The sequence below is a fragment of the Anabrus simplex genome, chromosome 3 (genome assembly GCF_040414725.1).
Source record: "Anabrus simplex isolate iqAnaSimp1 chromosome 3, ASM4041472v1, whole genome shotgun sequence".
Classification (NCBI taxonomy): Eukaryota; Metazoa; Arthropoda; class Insecta; order Orthoptera; family Tettigoniidae; genus Anabrus; species Anabrus simplex.
In genome coordinates, this window is record NC_090267.1 from 43252238 (window position 1) to 43275004 (window position 22767).

General features: G+C 40.9%; 1 protein-coding gene across 1 annotated transcript in view; it reads left to right on the forward strand.

The window, feature by feature from the left end:
- The window catches only part of LOC136866641 (nose resistant to fluoxetine protein 6), a 71377-nt gene that overhangs the window by 41805 nt on the left and 6805 nt on the right, over window positions 1–22767 (forward strand). The window contains exons 7-9 of the mRNA XM_067143758.2: window positions 8693–8831; window positions 11164–11353; window positions 17960–18102. Coding sequence (XP_066999859.2) covers window positions 8693–8831; window positions 11164–11353; window positions 17960–18102 — 472 coding nt within the window. The remainder of the gene's footprint in view (window positions 1–8692; window positions 8832–11163; window positions 11354–17959; window positions 18103–22767) is intronic.

Here is a 22767-nt window from a genome sequence, read left to right on the forward strand (position 1 = left end):
TCCGGCTCCATGGCTAAATGGTTAGCGTGCTGTCCTTTGGTCACAGGAGTCCCGGGTTCGATTCCCGGCGGGGTCGGGAATCTTAACCATCATTGGTTAATTTCTCTGACACGGGGGCTGGGTGTATATGTTGTCTCCATCATCATTTCATCCTCATCATGACGCGCAGGTCGCCTACGGCCATCAAATCTAAAGACCTGCATCTGGTGAGCCGAACATTGTCCTCGGACACTCCCGGCACTAAAAGCCATACGCCATTTCATTTCAATTGTTAAAGGGCTCGGAAATATTCCAAATTGTGAGTGAGTGATGGCTCTATCAAACTAAAAAGAAACAAATTTCGAAAATTACTTCTGGCCTCAATGTGGTTCCGTAAGTACCGCTTGTTTCTTTACTCGTTTACTTCCCATTCCTTGGACTCAATACCCTCAGATGTTCTATGATTCTTGAAAAATGTTTACACCGACTGTATTTGTACGGGCTTAAGTGAAACTCTGCCTTGACTCAGATTAGCGCTCGTAATGGTAGAAAAAGGGCAAATTTGTAATGTAATCGACCGGGTAACGATGATTAAGAATTGCAATTTTTAGGAATAAATAAATACTATATCGTCACTGCCGGGACAAAACCTCGTATGTGAAATATTTTAGCTTAGAACTTTGGCCGGTAAGGTTCTGTCATCTAAGGTTCAATATTGTGTGAATGTTGTCAAGGCATTCTCACTCTTCATAATTATGTGCTGCGGGTCAGTATAACTCCAAAAATATTATCACATAGGAGGTTTTGTCCTGGCAACGACGATATTCTCTTACTTTATACATTTTATTTACCTAGAATTCGTAGCTCATATCCCTAGGATGCTTTCAACATTAAGTTGCATGCCTGAAGAGAACTGTGCAAGTTTTTATTTATTCCGAATGTACCCGTTATTTAATTGGGGTAACCAAATAAAGGGGATAAACAGGGTTACTTGATACAAGAACTGTAAAAATTTTAAATGAAAGCAGCGTGATTTGTTCTGCATGATTTCTGAAAAAGAATAGCGTCACGAATATGTTGTAAACTTTGAGGTAGGAAGACGAACATCTCAAGTAAGCGATTTACTTCGATCTGTCAGTGGTGAGAATGCTTGTAATGATGTTAGTAGGTGAATAGGCTTGAGTGGAGTTTTCAAAAGTTGAAAACATAAAATGAAGACAAAGTTGGAATTCACGAGAAAAAAGATCGTGGAAAAGAATCGTTTATAGGAAGATGAATTTTGGAGTGGGGCAATTTATCAAGAGAGATGTTTGCTTCTGAGATCATTTAAATAAAAACTAGCTAAGAACCTAAGAGGAAATCAACCACTTTGGCGACCGCCCTAAATGTAGATGAGTGGTGATCTTAAAAGTGACGCTTCCACGGTGTGCAGAATTATTTAGTTCACCTTCCGGGTTGAACCGTGTTGTAGTTTTCTGTATATTACGTACAGTTTGCTGACGTTTCGAATACATTTCACTATTATTTGCCAAGGTGGCTGAAATACCCCTGCTCGATCCGAGGTAATCAGTATCCCACGCAGAAACAGCGCTACAGTATCCCTCTCTCCTGCGGTAGCTGTCAGAACTATATCAGGACTATATCTCATATCTCATAACAACAACACGGCTCAACGGGGATGAAGAACTGATTGATTGATTGATTGATTGATTGATTGATTGATTGATTGATTGATTGATTGATTGATTGATTGATTGATTGATTGATTGATTGATTGATTGATTGATTGATTGATTGATTGATTGAATCATTATTATCTCTGTTTTCTGCCCTCACTTGCACTCCTCATTTTCATTCTTCGTAACCAACATACAGTAATTATGAGATTTCCACTTCCGAAGGTGCGTATGGCCCTGAGGTTCACTCAGCCTACCCCAAAAATGAGTACCAGGTTAATTCTTGGGGACAAAGGCGGCTGGGCGTAGAGCTAACCACTCTACCCCATCAAGTGCCGAGGTTCCGGATAGTGGAAGCCTTTACCTTCCACCCCTCCCGGGGCCTTCATGGCCTGTAGGAGAAGACTTTGCTTTGCTTTTGTAACCAACATAATTACAATTTTCTCCGTCTTCATTAATATGTATTTCATAGCTCTCTGAATTTACTTTTCACGAATATTCGCACGTCCTTCTGTTAACAATCTGATGACCTCATGAATTCCCTTAGACAGTTCGGCATTATGCGGCGCGTCCGTCTGCTGTGGGTGGCACAGCTAAACGGAGAAAACCAATCTAATCCGAGATTTTAAGTTATCTACCCCTATCTCCGTACCATCAATTAGCTCTAATAACGAAGGCTACGGTAGACCAGTATTTCATGTACCAGAATATTTACAACGTGTAGGCGGGTGACAGGTAATTAAATAGACGACTGGTAGCGTATAGTCTAACATTTAATTACTAACGCTAGTAGCTATACAATTACACAGGCACGCAATCACTCTAGTTCGAGTTCACGCTCACTGTGTTCTCACCGTCAGTCGCTAACACTGACGAGATAAATCATCTGTGTTATACACACCCCTGTAACTGTCACTTGGACCCTAGGTCAGTTCACGATTAAACTCACTGTACAACTTAGCGACACACAGTTCACAGTTTTTGCGCGCACAACAAGGTCACACAAGTCCTTACGTGATACAAAGTTCACACACACACACTCTCTCTCACACACACACACACACGCACACACCCCCCACACAAACACATTATCCCACGTCGCTCAGCTACACTGCCCTCTCAGTCCTTCACTCCATTGAACTCGTGACTGTAACACTTCTCGACAGCAATAGATCACTGACTGAGCTACATCTGTTCTCAGTCTCGTCTTGCCTGTCTTTTATAGGGGGCCAGCTCTTCCAAATACCCTGCCAGAATAGAAGCCCTGTAAAACTCAGTGAATCGAATGGTGTGGTTTCTTCTTACGGTATCAGGCAGGCGTACCACTAGTGACGGTAGCAGTGGGGTAAGGGGGGTTGACGTACTAAGTATACCTTATTTCTGACTTGATGCAGCCTTCCTGGGTAGGTCACCCGTAAGAAGCCTTCCTAAAGCCTTCCGTACAAAATGGTGGACCCCGCCATAATATGTATAATCCAGAGGAATGGCAGGACAAAGGAGATATAGTCCTGATATAGTTCTGACAGCTAGCGCCGGAGGGAGCGGTACTGTAGTGCTGTTGCTGAAAAGTGAAAGGTCTAGCAACTCCAAGTGGACAGACGGCTCGTCTTCATGACGACCACAGTGGGCCCACCCACGTTTCCGTAGCAATCATAACCCTACTCCCTTCTGTCCAGCTAGGCAGAAAGTAAACAGACCTTCCTTGCGCTAGCTGTCAGAACGCTTATTTTAGTATTAGAACAATAGGTGTCTATCTCCACCACTGTAACAGTCCCTTGTCTTGTCTGTTAGTCTCTTCACTTCATCGTATTATCCTGCTCCTATGTCTACTCTGATCTATACTTTAATCTAAACATTTTTCTCCTGCCCTGTTTCATTCCTTCAATTACATTACTATCAAACTATTGTTCCTGGAGAGAGATAGTCAAGTAATTGGCCTGTTCTTTTTATTACTGTCAATAGTTGGGACTTATTGCAGCTACATTTCTGAAAATACGTTCCAGGTAGAGCATTTTAATTTATTAATTTAGCGTCTAGCTTTTAGTGTTCGAGGACGTGGTCGATTAGTTAGCTATGTAGCTACTTTTCCCTGTACATCCCATGGGGTTCAGTGGCATGTACCACTGCGTGAGGGTGTTGTCCATGGGTGTAGGTATAATATTGTAATGGTTAGGAATCGAAAAGAAGCGGCCGTGGATTTGAAAAAATTCGCGGCATTTAGCTAGAGTTAAGTGAGAAACCACGGAAAACATTTAAGAGGATGGATGATGGGGGATTCGAAACCACCTATATCCCGAGGGCAGAGCTAGCAACCATAAGTGTTTGTGTCACAACGCCCTGTGCTAACCTGTTCGTTAATAATAATAATAATAATAATAATAATAATAATAATAATAATAATAATAGTTGTACCTGGGGTAGAGTGTCTCTCCTTTTGCATTCCATAAGGTGTCCTATACTATTTCCATCTCTGATGAAGAATTTGAACATTGAGATATTGTAATAGTTCTTCTCCTGTGGTTAGATGGATCTGCTATCGATATAATTATGAAAGACCTCCTGAAGGTAAAAAAAGCCTAAATAATCCTAAAAGAAAGTTTGTATCTCGATATTTGTAAACGTGATGGCATGCTGCTCTAATTATTTTTAATTCCGAAGTTGATCATACTTCCTTTACCACTTCCTCTAATTCCGTCAGTCTGATCAATCTGGGTCTCTTTCTTGGTTAATGTAATCCACCCAGTCTAATCCTTGGATTGTAAACATCTAGATCCTTCCGGCTCTCCCTCCATCAAGCTGCGGCATTTTCACCCTGAATGTCCTGCATTGCTGTAGTGATTGTGTGCGTGTCGTAAAAGAGTGAGACTTCTCCTCGGGGGAACGCTGGAGGCGACGGTTACGGCATGAAAGAAGTTCCAATTAATAAGGTATGGCGGAATAAACTTATCTACGTGCACTTAACTGCGTGTGAATGGATTTAGCATGTAACCGTTAGGGCTTTCTCATCTCATCGTAATGTAGGGTGTTCCCCGGGTTTAAATAACTATTTCCCTTATTTGAAATTGGTTGCATGCAAGGGAGCACGTAACCTCGTAATTCTCCCATTCAAACTAAATTGCGTGAATACATTTTTGTAACTCTGGAACTGAACTTACGTTATTCGGCTTGAAATGTTTCTGCTTATACTTTGATCTTAGCCAGGAGGCCAAGAAGCCGAGCTCGATAGCTGCAGTCGTAAACGTGCGGCCAGTATCCAGTATTCAGGAGATAGTGGGTTCAAACCACTCTCTTCGCAGTCCTGAGGATGGTTTTCCGTGGTTTCCCATTTTCACACCAGGAAAATGCTGGGACTGTACCTCAATGAAGGCCACGGCCGCTTGCTTCAAACTCTTAGCCATTTCCTGTCCCATCGTCGCCGTAAGACTTATCTTTGTCGGTGCGACATAAAGCCAAATGTTAAAAAAAATATCTCCCATTTAGACACCACAGCCATTCGTAGAATGTTCCTTTTCTAAATTTGTTCTTCTATGGCCAGGTAGTATAGGCATTTGGCCTCTGTATATTTCTTGAAAGGTATCCTTGGTAAGAAAGCTAGTTCTATATTCTTCAACCTTATAGGTGAATTGGTTGTCACTGATCTACAGTAAATTGAAGATTGTATCAATAGTCCATTATGCAGCTGACCTTTTTGTGAAACGGGTTGTGAACCATGTTAAGAAGTGTGATAAAGGAGAAATAGTCTCCTTCTCAAATTTTAAGGCTAGACTTTACTTGGGTTGATAATGAATCAGCCAGAACGTATCATGGTCAGGCTCATGTAAATTGATAATTATACCTGTTAGGAGCCAATGTGCTCATGTGTGACGGTGTCAGAGCTTCTTAGTTCTTATTTAGTTTTCTCGAACTGATGAGCTCCAAATTTGTCTCAAGTTGTTGAGGTTTTACAGAGCCACTTTTTCTTTTCCAAGTGTTGTAAACTTACTGTGATGAAAACTCAATTAGGGAAGAAAGAAATAAAAGGTCTGGAATTTTGCTAGTTTAACTTATACGTTGAATATTCAACCCTGGCGTTTGCTATTCTCCTGTGAGCCACGGAAACATTGTGATAATAATAATAATAATAATAATAATAATAATAATATTGATAGTAATAATCTCTCTCTCTGTATGTATATTAAAGAACATGTCCTGACTGACTGACTGACTGACTGACTGACTGACTGACTGACTGACTGACTGACTGACTGACGCATTTATCATCACCGAGTCAAAACTACTGGACATAAAAATGAAATGTCGAGGATATATTTAAATTACAATTCAGGTGTTCACTGAGGGAGAAATTTTGGATATTCCATCGCTAAAGGGGTGAAATGGGGGGTTAATTTTTAAAATGAGTGTATCTGAATCTCAAAACTTTAAAAGTTTGGTATTTAGAATGTCCTTTTAAAAATAAAGAAACATGTTTTTTTTAGAAAATTCCATTAGGAGGGGTAAAAAGGGTGAAAAGGGTGAAAAGGGTGAAAAGGGTGAAAAGGGTGAAAAGAGGTTTGAATGCCTTTAATGACGACACTTTTACCTCCGAAACTGAAAATATTACAGATCTGAAAAATTGGTATTTGAAATCTCCTTTAAAAATAAGGAAACACGTATTTCTTCTGTTTTTGAAAAATCCAATTAATGGAGATTAAACAGGAGTGAATTACAGCATATCTCAGAAACGTAAATTGTTACATACGTAAATATTGTTATTTGGAATCTCCTGTAAAGGTAAAGAAGCATAGGTGATTTGTTTTCGGATATTCCATTTAGGTGAACTAAAAAGGTTGGGTGTAATTTTGAAATGAGCATGTCTACAGAATATCTCAAAAAGGTAACAGGTTACAGAAGTGATAAATGGTATTTTATCTCTATTAAAGCTAGAGAAAATTCTTGTTCTCGGAAAAAACCTTGGCGGAGTGGGGTAGAAATGACTGAAAATGGGGTTGAATTATATTTATTAGGATATTAATATCTCAAAACTGAAGATGTTACAGACTTGAAATATGGTATTTGTAATCTCTTTTAATAATAGAGAAATACATATTTCTTTTTTTGGAAATCCACTTAAAGTGGGGCGGGGAGGGAGAACTGAAAATAAGTTAATTATTTGTATGAAGATACTTTTACCTCAGAAACGAAAGGTGTTGTAGACGTGAAAATCGCTACTTTGAATGTTCGTTAAAGGTATTTCTTTGATTTCGGAAAATCCAATGAAGGGGGGGGGGGTGTAAGAAATGAAAAACTGAAGGATACTTACATCTAATAATAATAATAATAATAATAATTGGTATTTCGAAGATCCTTTACAAGTAAAATTCACTTAAAAGGGGGGGGGGGTGTGAATTGCAGAGAAAAAAGTGAATTGTTTTCATGGGGATACTTATATCTCAAAACTGAATGTCACAGACATTAGTATTTGTAAATCTTCCTTAAACATAAAAAAACACGCCTTTTTGGGGGGTGGTGGTAGAGAAAATCAACTTAACGTCGGTGGGGTGGAAAAGGATTTGAAACTAATTGATTTTGCTGTTCATAATGTACATTGCCGAGCTAGATAGCTGCAGTCGCTTAAGTGCGGCCAGTATCCAGTAATCGGGAGATAGTGGGTTCGAGCCCCACTGCCGGCAGCCCTGAAGATGGTTTTCCGCGGTTTCCCATTTTCACACCAGGCAAATGCCGGGGCTGTACCTTAATTAAGGCCACGGCCGCTTCCTTCCAATTCCTAGGCCATTCCTCTCCCATCGTCACCGTAAGACATAACTGTGTCAATAGCAAAAAAAAAAAAAGTACTTTATTCTGGTCATAAACCGATCATTTATAATATTTCCTGGGTTCGTAGTCATCTTTTCCGTTGGAGAACATAAAGTTATATTACAGTAGATTCTCCTGGAATTTAAATAAAAATTTAAACGCATTTGAAATATTTGATAGGAATGAATTAGATCGTCCAATTGTTTACCTCTATATTAAGGTCAAAAATGCACGGCAGTATATAATTCGTATCGTCAGAAATCCCTTGCACTTGCCTACGCGCGACAATGGTGCTGGTCACATTGTCAGCAATGACAATGGCAGCAGATGTAATTTACCACCAAGTAGCGGTCTTGCATCATGATGCGGGGTCCAGAACATCAATAATGAAAACCTAAATTCAACCAATATCGCCCAAGCTAATAATAATAATAATAATAATAATAATAATAATAATAATAATAATAATAATAATAATAATAATAATAATAATAATAATAATAATAATTTTTGGACCGTCGTCAAAATGTGCGGGCCACGCTGGAAACAGGCCCTGACCAGTTAATGACTACAAATGCAGTCCGGCCGCGGGTTCAGTACTGCCAAGGCACCCAAGACGACACCACGCCGGAACTCCTCAAGGATTTCATCACTATTAAAATGCTTATAGGAAAAGATGGCAAAGATTTAAGGACCCAACGGGAAGTACTAAATCGATCGCTGGAATTAAAGATTGAAGAATGGGAGGAACTTCGGCGTCAGATAGCGAATTTTGGTGGATTAAATATAAAACGTTAAGCATTCAATTATAATTTTCAGTATAATACCGTTAGGAAGCACGGATAAATATTATAATATAATATAATATAATATAATATAATATAATATAATATAATATAATATAATATAATATAATATAATATAATATAATATAATATAATATAATATAATATAATATAATATAATATAATATAATATAATATAATATAATAATAAATCGTGGTTGAAGACAAACGGACGAATAAAATCCCCACGCCTTCATACACTGCTGCCTTCCAATAGGTTCCAGTTTGTCTTTGCCCGCCCTCCTACTGCTCTACCTTCCCTCAATGATGTGCCCCTATGTTTATTCTGTTACGTGACCTCTTCATGTTCCTTTGTAAAATTACTTGTTTCTCCTCTGCTTGTTCCTTCTTTGTCATGACTTGCAATATATGATAGGTATATCTCACCTTCTTTTAAAGATCCACTACGATGGAAGACTACAATAAGTATATCTACTTTCCTTCCTACACGAGATACGTGCCATACGTGATTGGAATAGGGCTTGGATATTTACTGGTGGACCTCAAACGTAAAGGACTGAAAGTGCGATTCTCGAAGGTAAGTCAAAACACATCACTTTTAAAGAGAACTCCATAAAGTGACATTTCCTCCGGTGTCGAAAAGGTACTAAATTTCTTTTTTGACATAAATATATAGTTGTGGCTCACCTGAAACTTTGCGTCACGATTTCAGTGATAACAAAATATGAAGCTATGTTACTTAACAAATTCTGCATGCTGTGATGTGAAGTATTGATAGATGGACATGACTGAGAACAAACAGAAGATTATTGTAACTTTAAAATGTCTTATCGCCAGGGATTATGCGAAAATTTGAGTTACGGAAGTTAGCGTAATCCAGCAGTCGTGCGGGCTGTGATGAAAGGTATGGATGGGTCGTTAGACAATTCTACCTAGCAGTCGTGCAGACTGTGATGTGATGTATGGATGGGTAGTCACACAATGTCACCTAGCAACCGTGCAGGCAGTGATGGAAGGTATGGATGGGTGGTCAGACAATGTTACCTAGCAACCGTGCAGGCTGTGATGTAAGGTATGGATGGATGGTCAAACAATGTTATCTAGCAACCGTGCAGACTATGATGTGATGTATGAATGGGTAGTCACACAATGTCACCTAGCAACCGTGCAGGCTGTGATGTAAGGTATGGATGGGTGGTCAGACAATGTTACCTAGGAACCGTGCAGGCAGTGATGGAAGGTATGGATGGGTGGTCAGACAATGTTACCTAGCAACCGTGCAGGCAGTGATGGAAGGTATGGATGGGTGGTCAGACAATGTTACCTAGCAACCGTGCAGGCAGTGATGGAAGGTATGGATGGGTGGTCAGACAATGTTACCTAGCAACCGTGCAGGCAGTGATGGAAGGTATGGATGGGTGGTCAGACAATGTTACTTAGCAAACGTACATGCTGAGATGTAAGGTATGGATGGGTGGTCAGACAGTGTTACCTAGCAACCATGCAGGCTATGATGTAGGGTATGGACGGATGGCCAGATAATGTTACATAGCAACCGTGCTGGCTGTGATGTAAGGTATGGTTGGGTGGTCAGATAATGTTACCTATCAATCGTGCAAGCTCTGATGTAAGGTATGGATGGGTGGTCAGACAATGTTACCTAGCAACCGTGCAGGCTGTGATGTAAGGTATGGATGGGTAGTCACACAATGTCACCTAGCAACCGTGCAAGCTCTGATGTAAGGTATGGATGGGTGGTCAGACAATGTTACCTAGCAACCGTGCAGGCTATGATGTAAGGTATAGACGGATGGCCAGATAATGTTACATAGCAACCGTGCAGGCTGTGATGGACGGATGGATGTATTTGGATGGATGGCCAGACAACGTTACCTAGCAATCGTGCAGGCTGTGATGAAAGGTATGGATGGGTAGTCACATAATGTCACCTAGCAACCGTGGAGACTATGACGTAAGGTATGGATGGATGGCCAGACAATGTCACCTAGCAACCGTGCAGGCTGTAATATAAGGTATGGATGGATGGCCAGAGAATTGTACCTAGCAATCGTCCAGGCTGTGGTGTAAGGTATGGTTGTATGGCCAGACAATATTACCTAGCAAACGTGCAGGCTGAGATGTAAGGTATGGATGGATGGTCAGAAAATGTTACCTAGCAAACGTGCAGGCTGTGATGAAAGGTATGGATGGATGGCCAGACAATGTTACCTAGCAATCATGCAGGCTGTGATGTAAAGTATGGATGGATGGCCAGACAATGTCACCTAGCAACCGTGCAGGCTGTGATGTAAAGTATGAATGGGTAGTCAGACAATGTAACGTAGCAATCGTGCAGACTGTGCCTTATTGTTAGTGGTCATACAAATTTTATGGATGGCTCTAGCCGAGAGACACATCATTTGATTTTAGCACTCGGGAAAGTCGTTTATTTTATCAAATTGGCCTCACCTCATAATGCTCTACACAACTAATTACTTCATTCTTGTTAGTTTCATATGTCCTGAGTTGGATTCACTCTTTCGACCCAATGAATCCTATACTTGTCGACTCCAAATTCCACATGGCTGTATCTCGAAAACGGAGCAGTTTCAACAGAACGATTCAGAAATTTGTTTTCTGCATCGAGCTTCTATACAAATGGTACACCAAACGTGCAAGGAGATTTTTCATTATTTCCTGGTAGGATAATCTAACAAGGTCTGATTCCAATTTTCAGGATCTGGACACCCGTTAATGGTTCAAACACATACAAACTTCTCCCATGAAAAGAGTTATGAAAGGAAATGATTAATTTGGGTTTATACGCAAAAGTAAAAATATAACGCAAAAATGTCATTTCATTCCCAATCTCCATTTCTTTAATTTCTTTCTACACATTCCTGTTGCAGGTAGTAAATCTGGCCCTGTGGATTGTAACCGTTGGCCTGCTTATCTGTGTTGCTGCCGTCACGAACAAATTTCAACAGGAAGACTTCGTACCGAATGATGCAGAAACAATCACCAACATGGCTACAAACAGGCTGATGTGGTCCTTGGGTGTGGCTATGGTCATCTTCTTATGCGCAACTGGCAATGGGTGTAAGTATATCTGGTTAGAATCCATTTCTACTGATACCGCATTCCTTTTACTTCTGCCATTTTTCCATACCCACGTGGGGTCATGGGTGCAAGCTGTGTTGCACATGTGGAAGTGTCCCTCTTTTACGACCAGATGCCCCTTTTGATGCTTACCTGAGGTGCAGGGATGTATTCACTGTTGAGTGTTTCTTCATTCGTGGATTGTGTGTAATTTTCGTCTGGGGCACAGAGAATGTGATACGGCACCCCTGCCAGAGTAATAATTCGGGCCCCTCAAATAAAATGTAAAACCTACGAATAACAGATATACATTCAATTACAGCAAATCATACAAACAAATAGATTAATCCCTATTGTAAGACTATTAAAATGTAATGCCATTTATTTGACCAACTCCGTGGTTTATACGCTGAGGTGCTGAACAATACACCACTTCGTTGTTCATATTTAAAATTGGTTTCCTTTTTCAGTAACTACAGAACCGACATCGAAGGCTCTGTCATCATAATTTATTCGATTTTAACAGAGAAACATAGACTATACGAACAAAATTAATAAAAACTATTCAAACAAAGTTTGGAAAATATCAAACCGCACAACTTACCGCACAACTTCGTGCAAGGAGAGTTCGTTCGAAACTTAGTTGACATGTTATCATTATCAAATACGGTGTCGAATAAATGTGTGATAAAAGTTAACTTTTGAGCAACATTTGTGCATAATACGATCTCAGGTGCTCGCCACATCAAAGAAGTATCATTTTCTAACTAAAATATGTTATTCTTGTATCAAATTTCATTGCTGTAATTATTTTTAAATAATTTGGTGCAGGTCTTTTTTGAGGAGCTGCAAGCTCTGGCTGTTACACTCACCACAGTTATAATGACTGCTGCTTGATGCAACGAAATAGCTATTCCTCTACGTACAAATTGTAAACAAACTATTTAGACTGATCCTACAAAACTGCCCTGATCATTCCCGTACAGAGTGACATATATCATTTTTATTTTATTGCAACGAGTCTGTGAGGCCCCTAAAGGCCCAGGCCCTGCAATCCCTAATGTAACGCTCCTGACTATTGGGTGCTCCATTAGTAGCTGACTGTGTTTATTTATAAAAGTGCGTATTAGGGTAAACGTAAAAACGAGCCAGGTGCCAATTCATAGAACACACGAAGCTAAAATCCCCCAACAAGCCTAGAATCGAACCGGTGATCCTTTGAACAGAAGACTTTGACACGACCATTATAAAAAGGGATCAGCGTTTCTTGAGTTTATTATATACAAACAGAAAACAGACCGATATTATTTTTAAAAATAATGGATTGGATATTACATTATTGTATATACTACTCACCTCCAGAAAATCACAATGAAATCGACTATATGGAGACATTATTATTAAATAGTATTCTGCCTTGTGGTAGGCCCATGTCTTCGCACGGAGAATTTCTGACGCCAATGTTTCCTGTTTTCAGCTACTTCCTTGAGTTTGCCGTGTCTCCTCCTATTTTTCATGTCATCCAGATGTTGAATTCTCCTTTTTCCTCGTCCTACAGTTCCTTTGATCTCTACTTCTATGACGTCGTATATGAGGCCCTCGTGTCTAAGTATGTGTCCGATCCAGTTGATCTTCCTCTCATGAATTTAATTCGGAATAGTTTTCCCCTCTCCTGCTTTTCTCAATATATCGTCGTTTGTCACCCCATCTGCTTCTCTATTCTCTTCCAACACCGCATTTCAAAATTTCTAGGTATTTTCTGCCTCTTTCTCGTGGTCTACATCTCTGGTCTGTACAGTGCAATGCTCCAGATCCACTTCACAAGTTTCTGACTTAATTCCAATTTCAACTAGCTGGTCAACAAGAGTCTTCTTCTTGTTGAATGCGACATGGGCCACGGCGATTCTTGCTCGAATTTCATTCCTGCAGTGGGCATTCACAAGTACTGTACTTGAACTGCTTATATTCTCCATTGATTTCTCAATGTTTATTTCCAATACCAGGTTATCTGGATACTTCATGGTGTTGATGATTCTCCATTCAGATTGAAGAGACTCTGTGATAGACAGCATCTCTGTCAGAGAGCACACGTTGTATTTAAGTGTCAGTAAAATAAAAATAAGTTACCTTCCGAGAGGTAAAGTAGAAAATTCCTTACCTCATAATTAGGGGGCGGATGTTGTAGACATAAAAAGTCACTGGAAATGATCAATATAATGACCTTAAATTTATGCGAAAATTCTATAAAATATGTAAAATGTGACTTTAAAATATTTTACCAAACTCATTTCTGATCACTTTGTAACAACAGTTAAACTATCTGTTCCCTACGCCTCTAAGTGTCACGTTGTCACCAGAAAATGTCCTCCCAGGAAACCAGAATGCAAAGAAAGAAAGAGAGAAATAAAGAAAGATCCTGATGTGAATGCTAGCACCTGTAAGAGAAGAGGGAGGCACCTAAAGAATTCGGCACAACGATGAGCTATACAAACATCAGGAAGACTTCTTTACTTATTTAAGAAAGAAAAGTCACCTGATATTCTATGGACACCTAATCCGCATGAACCCCTGCGGTCTTACCAATAGGATCTGCAAGCTCTGGCTGTTACACTCACCACAGTTATAATGACTGCTGCTTGGTTTTCTTTCCCACGATTGAACACCAAAACAAACCAGGGAGTTCGTCAATTTAACGCGTATAACGTAGCGATTTCAGCATTTATCTACAACTGAAACTCCTCATTTGCGATCGAAACTAAGATGTTGGGAACTTGAGGATTATCCCCACCCTTGATCTACCGACACTGTTATGCTACTCGATAAGATGTGCCAGAAATACAAATATTAAATGAATGATGCTGTCAGGTGGAGACACGTTCCCTGTATGGTCCGCCCCTACTAGATATTAGATGCATATCCAATAATGTCCCCAGCGGAGGCGATAATGAGGTTCATCAACAAGCCGAGAACTCAGGTGCAGAGCTTTCCTTAGCAACTGTTAAGGTGAGTCTGACCTGAAGACGATCCGATTTCTGACACGAGCCAGCAATGTTCTCTCGACCGAGGGGACTATCATGGTGTACAATATTGTACTACATGAATTCCCTCTTCCTTCGAGAGGTAATTCATTGCCTCGTGGCAGAATTGCGCGTCGCATGTCTCGACTAGTTGGTGAATCTCTTCTTGTGGTTGATCGCCACGCTGAGTTGGGGGCGTGGTTGGGGCCCCCTGAAATACACCAGCTAAACATCGCGGATGGAGCTCTGGGTGTTATGTGCATCATAAAATATGAAGGTAATGTACACTGTGTAGTCATATAAAAACATGAAGATATGTCCGGAAGTGTGAATGTAATGTAGAATGTGCAGCAAATAAAATAAATACATAATAATATCCTTCAGTCAAAACTGGACGAGGTTGGACTGCCTAATAACCACAATATAATTATCCGAGAGGTCTTCGTTCGACTAAATAAATAACATATTCAACTCAGTGAAATGAAATAACTTCGAAATCCAAAGAATGACGAGATACGAGAAAATAGCATAGGACCAGCCATTTAGGCCGCTAAATACTGCGTCGTGTGGAGCAATCCTTTGTCGATATGACGTACCGTTTAGCAGAAGTTAATCTGTAAATGAAGGTCTGCAATATTGTAAACATTAATATACTTTCGTACCGGTATGTTGATCGATATATATTCATTGACGCCGATTTGTAGCGATCGAGAAAGGGGTGCCTTGCTATTGTAATCAGTGCTCCCCACACCGACTTTTACTGGTAGTAGGAATGGGGTTCTTCTCCAACTCCTGTGTAACTGGCATTAGTAAGGAGGGCCTACCATTGTAATGAATAATTCACTTCTTGGTTTGACTTGCAGAAGGCAAGGGAGGATGCAATTTTGTTCAATACTCCCCTACCCGATTGTGTTTGGCTGTAGGCCAGGGTGCCCGCCATTATAAACAAATGTACACATCTAAAATGTGACTAGCATTAGGCATACTGGCCTGTTATGTTAATGGAAACTCACCAACTCTGTGTGACTGGCAGTAAGCTGGCTGTCAGAAGGAAAAAGCGCCTGTCATTATGATGATAACGGCACGACTCCTATTTTAACTGGTTGTAGGGAAGATTCCTTCCATTATAATAAAAGCTTCTCAACTGTTTTCTGCCTGGAAGTAGGAGCCTGCAATTGCAATGAAAACTTACCAAATCGATTGTGACCGCGCAGTAGGCATTGGGTCTGCAATTATAAAGTAATCTCTCCAACTCGATTGCGAATGGCAGTAGGCATGTGAGCCTGCCGTTATCATTACAACTCCGCAACCCACACTTTACATTGGAAACAGCGTATGGGGGCCTCCCCATGTTATTCCTCGAATAATGCTAAGGGTCATGCAATTTTAAAAAAATCTTATTTACTGCACGCATAGTATTTACTTCGATATCCGTATGGCATGTAGAATACCATAGCGAAGCACGGGTAAATTTGCTAGTTTTGATATAAAGTCAGGTGTAAGGTAGGGAGATGGTTTGTCACCTGTGCTTTTCAACTGCGCATTAGAGAAGATAGTTCGAGAATGGATGAAAGCCATCAAAACTAAAGGTGTTGAAATAGGATGAACTCCAAATCTAATCACTGTACATTGTTTAGAGTTTGCAGATGACATGGCGTTAATTACTGACTCACTGGGTAATGCTCATGAACAAATCAGAGAATTACAAAAACTATCAGCTAAAATAGGACTACAAATATCATTTGAAAATACAAAATTCATGAATAACATCAGTGATGCCCCGCAAAATATGACAATTCATGACGACACAATATGTAAAACAGATAGCTTTAAATACTTAGGAGAGTGGATAAGGAATGGCACAAAAGAAAAAAAAACAGCTATAGAAATTAGAGTGCACAAAATGGAATGGATGTTTCACATAAAAAATTATGTATATAACAAAAAATCCTTATCCTGGAACACAAAATTGAGACTCTATAAAACAGTAGTCAGACCTGAAAATTTATATGCGGCAGAAACACTTAAACTAACAAGAAATGGAGATCTCAAAAAAGTAGAGAAGTTTGAAAGAAGAATTTTGAGAAAAATCCTGGGAGCCAAACAAAATAACAATGCAGATTTTAGGTTAAGACCGAACAGAGAACTATGTATAAAAATTGAAGAACTAAGTGACGCAATGAGGAAAAGAAGACTACAAATTTTGGACACGTTTACAGAAGTGATGACAACAGACTAACCAAGCGCATCTTCAACCTTCTGAATACTTACAAATCTGAACACACATGGTTCATTGAAATTGAGGTAGACATGAAAAATGCTGGAAGTAAAACAAATACAATAAAAAACAGAAGCAGTTCAAAACGCAGCGTTTCAGGAGTAGAAGAAACCAACAACTCGAACAAAGTGGACTCAAGAAGGGAAGGAACGACTCTCCCGAAGGATGAAGGAAATTTGGAACCAAAGGAAATCGAACACAATGAAAAGTAACCATAATTGATTCATCGCACATTCCAAATGGGTTATTCGAAAGAATAATAATAAGAAGAAGAAGATATCAATAATCTGCATGTAGAGGTGGCGCCCATGTGACCGATTCCTTATAGATTGTTTTCCTAGATGTTTTCAAGGAAGTTGGAAATTTGTTTAACCTTCCTCTTGATTAATTATTCCAATCCCTTACTTCTCGTCGTATAAAATAATATTTGCCAAGTTTGTCTCTTTATTTTCAACTTTCTTAATTTTATGATCTTTTCTACTAAAAAAATGCTCCACTCAAGCTTTATCTACTAATATCATTCGACGCCATCTCTCCAATGACCCGAAGTTTTCAACACTTTCTTAACACTATTCCCCTGCACGAAATCATCAAGAAAAAATCGTACTGCTTTCTTTTGAACCATTTCCATTTCTCGCATGAACTAATTCTGAAGAGTGTTCCATACACTTGAGCCACACACTCATTGGGGTTTTACCAGCGACTTTTACGTCCTCTCCTTTACGTTCTTATTACAACCCTTAACCACGTGACAGGGCGAGTTGGTCGTGTGGTTAGGGGTCTTCAGCTGTGAGCTTGAAGCCGGTTGATAGAGGGTTTGAACTCCACCGTCGGCAGCCCTGAATATGGTTTTCCATGGTTTCCAATTATTCACACCAGAAAGTGCAGGGGCTGTAACCTAATTAAGGCCACAGCCGCTTCCTTCCCATTCCTACGCCTTTCTTATCCCACCGTCGCCATAAGACTTGTTTGCGTCGGTGCGACGTAAAGCAAATTCTAAAATTATTCTTCATAGGAAGAGATCTGTAACATTTCTTCCGTCCTCGTTAATGTGATTACCCTAATGAAGATCACTCCATATATAAATATAAAGGTACCTACAGTGACTGATACCCGTAGGCCTATGGATCCAAAGAAACTATAGCGAAAGCTTGCGTTGGTGTGAGGTATAGGGTTGAGGAACTTAGAATTGTATACGTGACTTCAGAGAAGATGAGATTTGATCTATGATAATCAAAGATATTTTGACGGAGAATAGAGAGACCAGAGGGGCTTCCCTCACTGATTATAGTGTTCTGATCCTTGTTTCAGGTTTCGTCAACACGATACTGTCCTGGGATTGGTTCCAGATCCTCAGCAGACTAACCTACTCCGCCTACTTGGTACACATATCCGTCCAGATCTCCCAAAACGGCTCTGTGCGAACTCTGGCCTTCCTGAACTTAATGACTGTGGTAAGAAAAACACCTTTTTTGACTTGAAACTACTACTACTACTACTACTAAGATTTATTGATTCCGTCCCCGAAGTGGGCGGTGCACTTCCTGAAAGTATCCTGGTCATTGACTTTGTCTTGCGCAATTCCTATCTCTCGCAGATCCTTCTCACCATCTTAACTTTCATGCCTTCGGAATCAGGAAATTCCACGTTAGCTTCGTGAGCCGGTCCCTATGTGCCCGTAAATCAGAAATTATTTCTTTTACATTGTAGTTATTGGTTCTGTCTTTCTGTATTCTTCTTTGTTGGATCTTAATCGAGCCTGCCCTTTGCCCAAGCCTGCTCTCGTCAAGCAATTTGTCTTTTCAAAGGAGATTTGCAGTCCTGCTTTCTCTTCTGTAAACCATCTCTCCAACTGTACCGTGAAACAGCATGACCAACTGTGATTTCCGTGACTTGTTTACATTGTCATCCCACCATGCCATATGGCATAAATTTAGAAATTTGTAAGTAACGTTAACCTGTTACATCGAATCAAAATTTGTGATCTCACATATTGACGCGTTAGGTACGAATGGAAACTTTACACCCGGCCACCTGGTAACCATCAGACGGAGATACAACTGGAAGAGAAATGATACGGTTCTTATAACTCATTAACCTACAGTGGGTTTTATTAGGACATGTATCAAATTGTATCCTATAAACAGGCTACCTAATGACTGGGATATTTTACTCCTAATACCCCGTGGGTAGGGGTATTCCAGGTTAGTAGTGGAAGCCGCTCTCCTCCCGTGACATTTTCACATCGTTCTTATAACAGGACAAGATTCACTCTACCCAGGACACTTGTGACTTTTATTTCGTTCGTAACACACGCGTGTTGGTTGCTTTGTACATTTCCTTTGTGATACTCACTTTCCTCGGTTTCCTTTCACTCAGTTTCCTTATCTTCGTTCAATAATCGACGATACAAGTAGCTGCGAAAAAGAAATCAAACGTCGCTTCATTCTAGGACGTACAGCTATGACAAAATTACAGAAGATCTGGCAAGATAGAGCAATATCTATGAATACGAAGAAAAGATTAGTCCAGGAACCGAATCAACGCCATTGAAATGTGGTATTGGAGAAGGATATTGCGAATACCGTGAACAGCCAGGCGAACAAATGATCCTGTCATCCGGAAAATTGGAATACAAGAAAGTCTATGCCAAGTTGTGTACCAGAGAATCCTGCAATTCTTTGGTCACATTATGAGAAGAGAGGATGACAACCTGAACAAATTAATTGTGCAAGGAAAAGTTTCTGCCACAAGGACACGAGGACGGGTCACAAAAAGATGGGTTGATCAAGTAAGAGCAATCATGGACTTACCATGGAGAGTTACTGTCTGGAAAACACAAGTACGTACAGAACGGTATCAGCTTAAAAAGGAAACAACAAAGTCCTTGGGTTACGAACGACTGGAGAGAGCGACTTACTATGTGAAAATTTGGGTTGGGGGCACGGGGGGAAATTCCAATGATACAGAATCCGGTGAAGAAACCGCGTGCGCGAGAAAATATTTTGACCAATTTTATTGTTGAAGAACATTTCTCAGCAGACAAAGTAGGGGTCCTCATACAACGAAAATCATAAAATTAAGCAATTTTCTCAATTGCACTGAGAGTTGAAGGGTTAAAGGGCCCGGAAATGTCTAAATAGTGAGTCTTGGAGAGCTGTATAAAACTAAAGAAAGAAATTTCGTAAATCACTTCCGGCCGAGGAGCGGTTCCGCAAACACAGTCTAAATCGCGTGTTTCTTTACCCGTTTCCCTTTTGGTTCAAATCCTAATCAAATTAACATTTACATCATTCTTCCTGTAATGTGTTGCTTGGTTTGATACCCTAAGGCATTTTTGATGTTTGAAAAATGTGCACACCGAATGTAGTTATAATGGCCTAAGTGAAACTCTGCCTTGACTCAAATTAGCGCTCGTAGTGGTAGAAAAAACAAAGTGCTAATCTAATCGAGCGGATAACGGTGATTAAGGAGAGGATTGTAATTTTTAGGAATAAATAAAGTATATATACTCATACATCCTCATACGTACAAGAATATATCCTCATACCTTTGCTGGCATGACCTAGTGTTTACAGTGCACTATGTCTTCTGGTATAGGCTAGAGCAATTTTGTTAATTTCATTGATCTGTCTCTGTCTTATCCTTGGCTTTGACAATATGAAAGTGACTGAGGTGCGAGCGATGCTAGTAATGCCATTCCTTCTGCAGCTAGTCCCTGCTATGAATGGTGTGAAAATGTTGCTCATAGGGTCAGTTGGTGCATGCATTTCAGTGGGCTTGGCTGACTGATATGTAACAGCAACTTCTGGCTCGGTGAGGAAAGCAACGGGAAACTACCTCACTCCTCATTTCCCTAGTACGCCTCCTCAGTGATGCCTAAGCCATCTATGACATCTGATGGCAGTGCTGTTGAGGATCCAACCAGCCTTAGGGCTGAAGACTGAACATACATACACTTTATTATATGTTATTTCCCCAAGATTCGTACCTCATATCCCCAGGACATTTTCAACTTTGAGTTACTACCATGAAGGGCTAATAGAATTGTGGACTTTTCCATGTAAATCAAGCACATTACTTTATTATTATTATTATTATTATTATTATCATTATTATTATTATTATTATTATTATTATTATTATTATTATTATTATTATTATTATTATTATTGTTCTGGGGTATTTGCGGATCGGAGAGGTGAAAGAAGGTGCCGGGGTGAATGGGTCTAACTACAATGTGGAGAATTTAATTTAAAACTTAGACCTAACGTCATATTTTCAGACATCAAAATTGACAATTTTTACTAGTAGCAAACGTTAAATAAAATAGGTAAAAAAAAAAAGAATCAGAATCTTAACACCATTGGGCTTTAAGCCCCTAGCTTTAAATTTTCTGAGCTACCCGCTCAAACTTACAAAGCTCCTGAAATTACACAAGGGCAGAAATCCCCCGATACATGGAGCACCTGCTCCTTAAACAACAGTATCAGGCCTTCCAGAAGCACTTTTACAACACTTGAAAAAGTGCTAATGGGCTCTCAGTTTTCCAAGCCTACTCAAGGCAACATAACAAGAAAACCTAATAATCACTGGCCTTACAAGGCTCTATTCACAATTAGAAATTGTATTACCCAGAGGTATCAAGTACCCAACCTACAGGGCCTTAGTGAAAAAGAACAGGTTAAATAAACGGACCGAGTACAACTTGAACGGAGTCGAAGACTGAGCTCCAAAAATACACTGACTGACAGTGACAATGCAACACCAAGGAGGAGTGGTTCGGAAGGGATGAAAGTTGGGAAAAAAACAGAGACGGCACGGATGAATAATTGATGTTTATTTCAAACCGATATGCAGGTTACACAATGCGCACGGCATCGACTCAGTAGGATGTAGGACCACCGCGAGCGGCGATGCACGCAGAAACACGTCGAGGTACAGAGTCAATAAGAGTGCGGATGGTGTCCTGAGGGATGGTTCTCTATTCTCTGTGAACCATTTGCCACAGTTGGTCGTCCGTACGAGGCTGGGGCAGAGTTTGCAAACGGCGTCCAATGAGATCCCACGCGTGTTCGATTGGTGAGAGATCCGGAGAGTACGCTGGCCACGGAAGCATCTGTACACCTCGTAGAGCCTGTTGAGAGATGCGAGCAGTGTGTGGGCGGGCATTATCCTGCTGAAACAGAGCATTGGGCAGCCTCTGAAGGTACGGGAGTGCCACCGGCCGCAGCACATGCTGCACGTAGCGGTGGGCATTTAACGTGCCTTGAATACGCAATAGAGGTGACGTGGAATCATACGCAATAGCGCCCCAAACCATGATGCCGCGTTGTCTAGCGGTAGGGCGCTCCACAGTTACTGCCGGATTTGACCTTTCTCCACGCCGACGCCACACTCGTCTGCGGTGACTATCACTGACAGAACAGAAGTGTGACTCATCGGAGAACACGACGTTCCGCCATTCCCTCATCCAAGTCGCTCTAGCCCGGCACCATGCCAGGCGTGCACGTCTATGCTGCGGAGTCAATGGTAGTCTTCTGAGCGGACGCCGGGAGTGCAGGCCTCCTTCAACCAATCGACGGGAAATTATTCTGGTCGATATTGGAACAGCCAGGGTGTCTTGCACATGCTGAAGAATGGCGGTTGACGTGGCGTGCAGGGCTGCCACCGCTTGGCGGCGAATGCGCCCATCCTCGCGTGCTGACGTCACTCGGGCTGCGCCTGGACCCCTCGCACGTGCCACATGTCCCTGCGCCAACCATCTTCGCCACAGGCGCTGCACCGTGGACACATCCCTATGGGTATCGGCTGCGATTTGACGAAGCGACCAACCTGCCCTTCTCAGCCCGATCACCATACCCCTCGTAAAGTCGTCTATCTGCTGGAAATGCCTCCGTTGACGGCGGCCTGGCATTCTTAGCTATACACGTGTCCTGTGACACACGACAACACGTTCTACAATGACTGTCGGCTGAGAAATCACGGTACGAAGTGGGCCATTCGCCAACGCCGTGTCCCATTTATCGTTCGCTACGTGCGCAGCACAGCGGCGCATTTCACATCATGAGCATACCTCAGTGACGTCAGTCTACCCTGTAATTGGCATAATGTTCTGA